The sequence below is a fragment of the Phocoena sinus genome, chromosome 16 (genome assembly GCF_008692025.1).
Source record: "Phocoena sinus isolate mPhoSin1 chromosome 16, mPhoSin1.pri, whole genome shotgun sequence".
In the NCBI taxonomy this organism is placed as follows: domain Eukaryota; kingdom Metazoa; phylum Chordata; class Mammalia; order Artiodactyla; family Phocoenidae; genus Phocoena; species Phocoena sinus.
The window spans coordinates 38,335,015-38,345,980 of record NC_045778.1 but is presented as its reverse complement, the minus strand read 5'-3'; the positions used below and the strand labels follow the sequence as shown (position 1 = coordinate 38,345,980).

Here is a 10,966-nt window from a genome sequence, read left to right as displayed (position 1 = left end):
TTTAAACACTTTACACAGCGGCTCAGCCGTAGAAATGCTGCGACCGGTGCACCACCCCAGGTAACATCAGGCTCCTTGGCCAAGTGGACAGGCTATTTCTGGAGGCTCATCGGCTCTGGGATGAATGATCTGATTCTCCCTGTAGCCTAGATTGTGGCACAAGCCCATCTCTGCAGTTAGAAGTGAAGGGAAGAAAGAGGTGGCATCTCTGCTTCCTGCTGGGGCCGTGGCTGGTTCATTTCCTGTTAGCTTCTTCTCAGCTAAGAAAAAAATAAGTGGGGGGGTGGTGCTGAGAAGAGGAGGTTTTGGAAGAAAAGTGGAGACTGGAAAATCCTCCAGGCCTTCTTGATGAGGTTTAAGACTCACATGTGATGTGTGAGATGAGTTGGCCAGGAGTCAGAGCTCCGAGAAAGTGCTGCGTTGGTCCTTTTGGGGTTTTGCACACCAACCCTGCCGGCTTCAGCAGTGGAGCATGAAGTTCTTGGCGAGGCTGGAGACCCAGCTGGAAAACTGAGGGGGCTGGGACGTAGGGGGCTGGGTGGGTCTGGGCCATAACACCCCCACCCCTGCTCTTCCCCAGGGAGGGCAGAAACCCTGTATGGGTGGCCTTGGCTAAACATCTGCTTGGAGCAGGAAGCAGGGCTGGGACAGAGGACCTTCTTGTGGCTGCAAGCAGCCCAGAGCCCACATGAAAGTGAAGGACAGTGGCACACTTCGGCGGGGCTTTGCTCTAAGCCGCCCCTGCGCAGCAGCCGGGGGTGGGGGGGAACAGCATCGGACAGTCTGACAAAGCAGCCCTGCCTCTGGGGTGAGGGGTCAGCACCCCACCCTCCTATCTCCTGCCTGTACTTCATCTAACCCCTTGGTGTCTCTACCTCCCTCTGAATATGTGGTTAATTGTGTCTCCCTGGTGGGATTGTTGAGAGGGTTAGAAGGAACGTGTGCACATTCTGGGGCAAAAAGGAACTGACCCAAGTAACTTTGGAAAATGGTGTTTTCAACTAGAAACTGTAAGGCTAAAGGCAAAAGGAACTGTGTGTAAACACTGTACTCTAGTTGGTAAAGTAGTTTCCCAAGGGCTAACAACTTTGAAGCTGTTATACCTGCATACTGGGGTTGAACAAGTGGGTAAATGGACAGTGGGTGGTGGGAGCCTTCCTCCCAAGTAGTGCTGGGGGAGCCACAGCGCTCAGCTGGGCCAGGATGGTGCACTGCAGTCCAGACGCTGGTCGGTGAGCTGTCTCACTAGAACATACTTAAACATTGCATTGAAAATCAAAGTCTGCTGAATTACTATGGCTGAGTAACAGTTTGCCCCCAAATCAGTGTGTGAATCTATGCTCACAGTTTCTGAGGGTCAGGAATTCACGCAGGAGATGGCTGAATTCAGAGGTGGTGGCTTACCTCTGCCCTGAGATGCCTGGGGCCCCAGCTGGAAGATTCAAAGGCTGCAAGTTGGAATCATCTGAAGGCTGGTTCATTCACATGTCTGATGGCTGGCTAGGACCTTTGCCGGAACTGTTGGCTGGAACACCTCTATGTGGCCTGGGCTTCCTTACAATGTGGTGGCTGAGTCCAAAGGAGAGTGGAGAGAGAGAGAGAGACAGAGAAGGAACCCAGAGGAAGTCATATTGTCTTTTATGACCTAGCATTGAAAGTCTCCAAGCCTCACTCCTCTGCATTCTGTTGGGGGAGGTAGTTAAAAGGTCCACTCTGGTTCAGGAAGAGGGACCCTGTCTCTTGATGGAGGACTGTCAACTTCACACTGTAAGAAGATCACATGGGATGGGAGCATTGGTGTGGTCATTTTTGGAAAAGACCTACAATCTCCCATAGCCCCTCCTAATTTTTTCCCTTTCCCTGAGATCACCACTGTTCCCAGTGAGGTGTGATTATCTCCTCTGTGCCTTTGCATTCATAGACAGTATAGACTCGATTTAGGGCTTTTGGGGGAGGGGATACATATTTAGTTTTTATGTAAGTGGAATTCCCTTACATCTTGTTTTTTTCACTTAACATGGATTTACTTATTAGTACATGTAGATCTCTTTATCGCAGTATAGTATTCCACAGTTTGGTTATGTTGTAATTTATTTAACTACTTCTTTATTTTGATGGATCTTTGAAAAGTTTCCTTTTATTTTCTAGTATGGATAATACTGTAATAAATATTTCTCGATGTGCTATTTCACCCACATACACAAAATGTGAACGTTTCCCAGGAAGGAGGTGTTAAGTAAATTGCTGAGTTGAAAGAGCCCACTTTTTTTTTTTTAAATATTTATTTATCAGCATCTTTATTTGGCTGAAGTGGGTCTTCATTGCTGCACCGCAGGCTTTCTCTAGTTGCAGAAAGCAGGGGCTACTGTTCGTTGGTGCACAGGCTTCTCATTGCATTGGCTTCTCTTGTTGCAGAGCACGGGCTCTAGGCACACAGGCTCAGTAGTTGTGGCTCGTGGGCTCTAAAGCGCACGCTCAGTAGTAGTGGGGCATGAGCTTAGTTGCTCCGTGGCATGTGGCAACTTCCCAGACCAGGGCTCGAACCTGTGTCGCTTGCACTGGCCGGTGGATTCTTCACCACCACACCACCAGGGAAGCCCTAAAAGAGCCCACTTTGAATTATAATGGGTGCTACCAAATTTCCTTTGAGAGAGGCAAGTCATGTACTTACCAGTAGAGTGTAAATGTGTTCATTTCCTTTTGTTCTCACCAGCACTTAGCAACTGTCCATCTTTGAAATTCTTGCTTGCCTTGTGGGTGAAAACAATATACTATATAGCATGTGTTTTTAATTTGTAGTTTCCTTCCTAGTGTTAGGTTGAACATCTTCTCATATGCTTATCAGCCATCTGCCCTTGTTCTCCTGGGAATTGCCTGTTCATTTCCTTTACTGAACTGTTCATTTCAGTTTTACTGAAAAGCAGAGAAATGCAAATGTAAACAGTGAGATGTTTTCTTTAGCAATGAAATTAAAAAACATTGACATGTATACACTGATGTGTATAAAATTGATGACTAAGAAGAACCTGCTGTATAAAAAAATAAGTAAAATAAAATTAAAAAAAATAATAAAAAAGATGACAAAGATTCTCAGTGCTTGTGATTGATAACATTTAAGTTTAGAAAAGCCACCCTATAATTACAAATGTTAACTTATATTTTCTCTCTAAACATTTTAAATTAAAAAGCAACCCCAGAGCCATAAAAAATAGCCTTAGTTGTCTTATATGAGGTGATACCAAAGTTGATTTTTTTTTAAGTGAATAAAAGTTTTCAGCATCATTTTTTTTTCTCCCAGACTTTTGTTATTTACTTTATCTCTTAAATTCAAATACGTCATGTGATCTTTTTCTGGACTATCTTTGTCTTCCATTGATTTAATTTTTGTGCTAGTACCCCTTGTGTAAAGGCAAGTCTCTTAATTTATTAGGCAAGAAAGAATACATTTGCAGTGTTTCCTCTTCCTGCCAGGGAACATTGTCTCTTTGTAGGTGCAAGTGTGACTTTCCATTGCCCAGTAAAGCTCTGTGGTATTTTGCTTTACATAGTGGCTTCTAGTTCTGGAGAGGAGTATATTCCTGGATGCTGGCTGTGCCGGTGGTGTTGGTGTTGCTTTCAGGATATGGGGATTGTTTTCAATCTATCACCTTTTGAGCTGTTGAGAATTTGAGATCCAGAGGAATCGAGTTGGTGAGACTGAGCAGGGGTTGGGGGAATATGGGGAGAAGTGTTTTGGAGGAAGTGTCTTCAAATCCTAAGACATCCTGGAGCAGAGAGAGACGGCAAGCTGGAAGATGTGCCAGAGCGATTGTGTGTGGAGTGAGGTTTGTGCAGGTGGAGAAGCAGGAGGGGACTCCGAGTTGTGGGGTAAGGACCAGCCTGCCTTGGGGCTACAGGGATCTGAGGGGTAGAAAGAAGGCAGCTCCCCTAGGCAGGCAGGCCCCTGTCAGCTCATCCAAATACTGTCCAACGTGTTCATCATTTATTTATTTATTAATCTGACAATTATCTCTAGAATGCTTGTTAATGTGTCAGTGTATTCCAGATGCTAGGGATATAGAGGAGGAAATGAATGACATCTCTCTCCTCCTGGAGCTGACATTTAGGAAGAAGCAGATGAATGCAGGGAAGTTGTTATGTATATACATGCATATGTTATAGAGTCTGAGGGTGATGGATGCTAGGTGGCTCTGATAGGTGCTGTTTCAGCAGAGATTGCAGTGACAGAGTGAGCCATGCGGGCCCTAGGGGAGGGCACTCCTGGCAGAAGGTAGGGCAAATGCAAAGCCCAGAGGCAGGAGCACCCCTGGTATGTTTGAGTCGCTGGAGCTGAGCGAGGGTGAGCACAGAGAGGGGAGACTTGAGGAGGTGCCTGGGGACGCAGGCCACGGAGCTCCAAGAGCCCTAATGAGGCAGCAGTGGCGACTCTGGAGTAATGCGGGGGAGGCAAGATTTCAGGTCATCTGCTGCTGCCACAGTTCACGGTAGGCCCACTTTGATGTTGGGTGATGATAGTACGTGTGTGAGCATGTATGTGGTTAAGTGAATATGGTCTGAATTTGTATGTGTGAGTGTGTATGTTTCTTCATGTTTAAATGTGTGTTTATGTATGTTTGAGTGTATGTGCGCCTGAGTGATTATGTGTGTGTCGGTATGAGTATACATGTGTTCACATGTGTGTAAGTGTCTATGTGTGTGTGTTTAGGTGTTTGTGTCTATTTGTGTGTACATGTGTTTATACGTGTGTGTGTCTGTGCTTTATGTTTGAGTCCCTGACAATACACAAAGCAGGAAAGGTCCCGACAGGGAATGAGATCCTGGTGGGGAGCCTCTCTTGGCATCCTGGCTGGGTCTGTGTCCTTGCCATGGGTCACAGAACAGACCAGTGTCACTGATGAGGTCACAGAATAAAGCCAGGAGCCTAGTGACCATGGATGCCTAGAGGCCACTCGGCCTGGGGCCAGCGCAGGGCTTCAGCACTGCCCGAGCCAACTCTCACCCAACAGCTGGAGCTCTGAGTCCCTGGGCACTGTTGTCATCATGAAGCGTCACTTCACGGACCATAGGGGAGAACAGTCACCAACGGACGGGACCATCCTCAGCCTGGCCGGCCCAGGGTCCGTGGAGGAGAGCGTGGAAGTGCACTGGTCATGTAGGTCGAAAGAAGGGGTGTGGCTGATGTGTCCCTGAGAGGGTGGTCCTGGAGGGGGTGGGGAGGGGAGGGCACCAGATCGCCCCTTGGTGCTGTCACCAAAGTGCTTTGTTGACCATAAAAATGGACATGGGTCTGACTGAGGCCGCTGTTGTGAGCACATGAGGTGATTTCAGAAGGTATGAGGATGAAATCCTGAAATGTTAGTCATGTATTTTAATGTGCTTTGAAAAAAACAGAATTGACATGTCAGTTCTGTGATTTCAGCAGTGATGTAAAAAATTCCTTTATAATAAATAGACTAAAGTTAATCTAGAACATCAATTTGAAATGACCATGGGCAGCACCTAAGGGTCACACCGGCTCTTGGGACTGAGTGACCGGCACCAGCTCCGGCTCCATCAGTCATTTCAATGCTCTGTGCCTCAGTTTCTTAATTTGTCAAAAATCATAACAATGGAATTTCTTAGGATTTTTTTTTTAATATTAAATGAGTTAAAATGTGGCAAGCACTTAGCACTTATACGGTGACGGGATCCAATGGATGTTCAAGGAAAGGGTGAGATGCCCCTGGGGGAAGACGAGACATGTTACAAATGCCAAGGGGAAGGTTGGGCTGAGTGGCCTGGCCAAAGCACTTCCCAAGTCTGGCTTCCTAAACTGGCTTTATTGAGCTGTGATTTAAATACACAAACCTCACCGATTTTGTGTACAGTTTGAAGAATTCTGACACGTGCACATTTGTTTAACCACCACAAAGATCATGATGCAGAATATTTTCATCACCCTCTAAAAGTTCTTAGTGACCCTTTACGGTCAGTTCCCCTGCCGCCCTTAGCTTCAGGTAACCCCTGTTCTGTTCTGTCTCCCTATAGTTTTGCCTTTTCCAAAATGTCATCTAAATGGGATCAAATACTCTATGACCTTTTTACCCTGAGTTCTTTCATTTAGCAGAAGGCATTAGAGACTCATCCATGTTTTGCATGTAACAGTAGTTTATTCCTTCTTATCAACAAAGAGGATTGCCCTGTGTGGGTAGGTGTCCCACAGTCTGCATTCAGCAGTTGATGGCCTTTTCGGGTTTAGTCAAGTGCTTGGATATTACATTCATACATTATTTGATCCCCGTCATCACATCCATAACTTTAAGATATATCTGTTTATACATTTGATCTTTATCCTCGCCCCAAGAGAAAGGCATTTCATCCCCACTTTATGGGGAAACAGGCACAGGGAGCAGAAAGTACCTGCCCAGGGGTCCCTGGAGCCTGCATCCTTTCAGAGACCTGAGGTGGGTTGTGGCACGGATTCCTCAGCACCGATGCAAATGTCCTTCCACCTCCCAGGGACATCTAAGAGAGAGGAGCCGTCTCCGTGGCCCGGCCTGGCCGTTCCCCACGAGGAGGACATCTACTTCTCGGGCAAGGGTCGGGGCATGCTGGGCTGGAGCAGCTCGCCATCGTCCCGGCCCTCCTCTGAGTACCAGTCCTACTCCCAGGACCAGTCATGCTCTTCCAGCACGTGTGGTGGCGAGGACACTGCCCGGCAAAGCATGTGCGCCTTCTACACCCATGTGAAGACGGTGCAGGGTGTGGCCGTGGCCTGGGAGACCGACTGTGGCTTTGAGCCGGTCAGTCGGCAGCCCCGCATCCACGAAGCAGAGTTCATCAAGAGGCAGAGGCGGAAAGGCTCCTCCTTTGAGATGGCTTCCAACACCGACCTGCGCTGGGAACTGGAAGATGGCAAGAACAACACCTGCCCAGAGCCGGACGACACGGAGCTGCTGGTGCCCCTGGAGTGCTGCCTGCAGGAGCTGCGGGCCACCCCGGACTGGCTGGTCACCACCAACCACGGGCTGCGGTGTGTGGCCTGCTGCCGGGTCTTCCCCACGCTGGAGGTGCTGCTGGAGCACGCCCAGTATGGCATCCAAGAGGGCTTCAGCTGCCAGATCTTTTACGAGGAGTTGCTGGAGAGAAGGTGGGCCCGGGGCCAAGTGCAGGAGCAAGAGCCAGAGGAGGAGGGACAGAGCACTTCGGACAGTAGTGAAAGTCCAAGACCCCATGTCAAGTTGCTTCCGTCACAGTCACGGTCAGAGAAGCAATGAGCTGGAGGTGATGTGCCCCACCCTGCGCTCACCTCCGGCACCGCAGCTGCTCCTTTCCCGGCCATCAGGACCACAGCCACGGGTGCAAGGAGAGAGGATGAGGGCCGGGGAAGGAAGCGTGCCGAGATGGGAGGGCCGTGAGAAGGGACGGGGAACGCACCCTCCAAAGGGCACAGCGTTTCAGCTAGAGTCCATTTCAAAACCCGAATCAAGTGTTTCTGACGGTGGGTGCAAGACCTGAAGCCCGCAAGCGTGTGGCCAAGGCAATTCTTAATTTTTCTGGTGGGTCTAGTGGGTCGTGACTCATAGGAGAGCCAACTGCAAATGAAGCATCAGCCCTAATTTTTTCATTGTTAGGAACTCATCATAGGCCCTAGTTCTATGTCTTATTTTAATGGGATTAAACTTGAATAACTCAAAGTTTAAGGCAATGACTGAGTGAATCATATTATTGGACCCACTGGAAATTGCCATTTCTGAAGGTTACACGCTGGCACGGACATCCCGAGACAGCAGGTTCCCAGAGGTAGAGATGGGGGCTGGGTAAGTCCTGCTGATGCATGCGTTCAGATATGTCAACTCTGTTTTAAAATGTTGCTACAGAATTTTTCTTTGCCCTTACAGGGGGCTGCATTCATTCAAGAAAATACATGGATGGCCCACTGTGTGTTAGGCATACTGATGAGACATGTACCCCAATCGTGCAGTGAGAGGCAGGTAGGACAGACAATTGCAAGCCAAGGGGATGAATCACCTAAAGGAGGTTTGGGGAGCCCAGCGGAGGGCCCCCAAACTCATGCTGATTGTGGAGGAAGGAAAACGTTCCAAAGAGGTAGGTGTTCACAGAGGCTGGGAGGACAGGTAGAATTAGTGAGAACCAGGAGTTTTCTTCAGAGTCATTAAAACTAACAAAGATTGTTTCTAGGAGTGGGTGAGCCGAGCCCTGTTAAAAGTGAGAGTGAGTGGGAGTGAGCTGAGGGTAAAATGTTTCCTTTCATTTGGCACATGGAGGTTGCTGATGGCTATGATGAGAGCAGTGCCAGGGACTGAGGGTGGCAGAGGCCAGGCGGGCATGGGGCAGTAGTGGGCACACAAAGAACCACTGGACACAAACATTAGACAGCTCTGCTGGCAAGCTTGTCTCAAAAGGAAAGCAATGATGGCTTAGCTGGACAAAAGGAGACTACAAAAAGGCAAAGATGGGGAGAGAGCACGTTTATTTGTAGTGGGAATGATCCGAAAGAGAGAGGGAGGCAGGGAATGCAAGAAAAATGGGGAAAGAAGAGCCAACTAAGAGGAGGCTGGATCCTGACCAGATACGGAGAAACCAGCCCCTGACGAGAGAAACTTCATGTTCTCTGTCGTAGGCAGGTGGGCAGTTAGGTCAAGTAGGGTTTGGGAGCCAAGAGGATGGAACTTGAATTTTTTTTCCCCTGAAAACTGCAAGGAGCTCCTGAGGAATGTTCAGCAAATCAGGTTGGCCTTTGTGAAAGATCTCTGTGGTGAGCAGGGTCAAGAATGGATGAGAGAGCATCACTGGTGCCAAGGAGCGCAGTTGAAGAGCTGTAGGCAGGGTGAATTCGAAGAGATTTAGGAGATGCGAATCACAGGTTTGGGCTAGTGTTTGATGAGGGTGGTAAGAGGAAGTTGTCCACAACAACTTCCAAGTTTTTTTTTTTTTAACCTGAGTGGTTGGTGAATGTGGGTTCCATTTTGGAGCACCAAAGGACAAGATTTGCTGGGATGCCCATGAGCCCACTTTTGAATAAGCTCAGTTCATGATAGAAACCTTTGGAAGGGAGCTAGTTAGAAGGATCCGGGGCTTTGAAGAGTTTGGAGATAGATTTGTGGTCATCTGGGTATGTGTGGTTACCATGGCCCTTTCCGTGGCCTTGTGTTAGATGCATTCTCTGTACCAGTCCCAGTGCAGCAGAAGCTATGGGATCATTTTGGAATGGATGTCAACCGTGGGGATGATACTGCAGCACCATTTTCAAGATGCAGCAGGGTCACAGACTTTCTCAATTCACTTTGAATAGGGCTGGAGGACCTTCAGGAAGAAAAGAAAGGATAAGACAATGGTCCAAACTTTGTCAAGCTCTTCTGAGAAGAGCTATGTGGTGTTGGAGGGAGCTCAGTAGGCAGGTCGAATCCAAGGACTATCTAAGGGGAGAGGAGGCAGCTGAACCAGAAATAGCGAGCACTGGTGAGGAGGAGAACATTTCTATTTAGAAATCAGGTGCAGAGGGAACAAAATGAGGCATGGCATCTAGGCTCTGGAATTTCAGCCTTTAAAAGACAAGTGTACTTATGTGTTAAACATGGATATTCTAAGGGCCAAGCATTGTTCTAAACACTTTATGAATAATAAGTCGTGTAATGCTCTCCACAAACCAATGAGGTGGGTCCTAGGATTAGTCCTGTTTTATAGGTGAGTAAGCTAAGACCTTGTCAAGGTCATAGAGCTGGTGTACAGCAGAATCAGGCTTCACACCCAGGCAGCCTGGTTCCAGAGCCTACACTCTAACCATCACACGAAGAAGCAAAATTTTAACATAAAGACAGATGCGAGATATTCAGAATAGCAAACATGTCAACTCCACAGGTTGTATTTTCTTTAGATGAAGTAGTAGCAGCTGCAGACAGGGGGAAAGATGATGGGCATTAAGGACAAATGAAAGATGACAAGAACATTGGGGAAACAAATTTTTAATGTAGAGGATAACTTCAGCTGACATGGATGGAGGAAGGAGAGGATAAAATTGTTCTTCAGATAGTGACTTATTTTTAAAACGTATCTCAAACTCAGCTGAGGTAAGTATTCATTCATGGTTTAAACTCATCACTTTGTAGAGACCTGGGACCTCCACCAAATAAGACAAGGATCAGGGTGAGTAAGGGGAACCTTTCCAAAGGATCAAGGGACCTCAAACATTTTAGATCTTGAACCACTTTACACCATTTATTTTCCCAAACTACAGAAAGAGATGGAACTTATTTTATGAAATTTACAGAAATGTGACAACAAAGCCTGACAAAGATGGCACTAAAAGAGTAAACAATATATTGATCTCACTTATAAACACAAAACGATATCTCATCAAATTTATAGAGTGTGAAAATAACAATTCACCATGATTTGAGTTTGGGGCATCTCATGACTGTAAAGACAGAAATTGTTAAATCTAACAGTACTTCATATTGAAAGAAGGATCTTATGATAGTCTCAGTAGATATTAAAAAGAAAAATATTCAAAAATAACCCCATACATTTATGGTCAATTGTTTTTCACCTATGGTGCCCAGATAATTCAACGGGGGAAAGGATAATCTTTTCAGCAAATGGGCTGGGACAACTGGATATCTGTACGCAAAACAGTGAAGCTGGATTTCTACCTCATACCACATATACAAATTAAAATAAAAAAGATCTAAATGTAAGAGTTAAAACTATAAAACTCTTAGAGGAAAACAGAGGTGTAAATCTTCATGACCTTGGATTAGGCAATGATTTCTCTTAGATATGACACCAAAAGCACAAGCAAACAAAAATTATATAAATTGGCCTTTGTCAAAATGAAAAACTTTTGTGTTCAGAGGATACTATTAAGAAAGTGGAAAACAATCCACAAAATGGGAGAAATATTTGCACATCGCATATCTGATAAAAGTCTGGTTTCCAAAATATGTAAAGAACTCTTACAACTCAA

At 46.6% G+C, this 10,966-nt stretch overlaps 1 protein-coding gene across 1 annotated transcript; it reads left to right on the top strand.

The window, feature by feature from the left end:
- Window positions 1–4,988: 4,988 nt before the first annotated feature.
- On the top strand, window positions 4,989–7,256 carry FAM170B (family with sequence similarity 170 member B). Its single transcript, XM_032607392.1, has 2 exons — window positions 4,989–5,152; window positions 6,499–7,256. The coding sequence occupies exons 1-2, from the start codon at window positions 5,041–5,043 to the stop codon at window positions 7,254–7,256; spliced, it is 870 nt and encodes a 289-aa protein (XP_032463283.1). The 5' UTR covers window positions 4,989–5,040.
- Window positions 7,257–10,966: the final 3,710 nt, after the last annotated feature.

Excerpts from the sequence above, each read along its gene's own strand:
- FAM170B (XM_032607392.1), top strand. The coding sequence starts at position 5,041 with ATGAAGCGTCACTTCACGGACCATAGGGGAGAACAGTCACCAACGGAC. Across the intron at positions 5,153-6,498 it reads CGTGGAAGTGCACTGGTCAT|GGACATCTAAGAGAGAGGAG; the intron begins GTAGGTCGAAAG and ends TCCACCTCCCAG.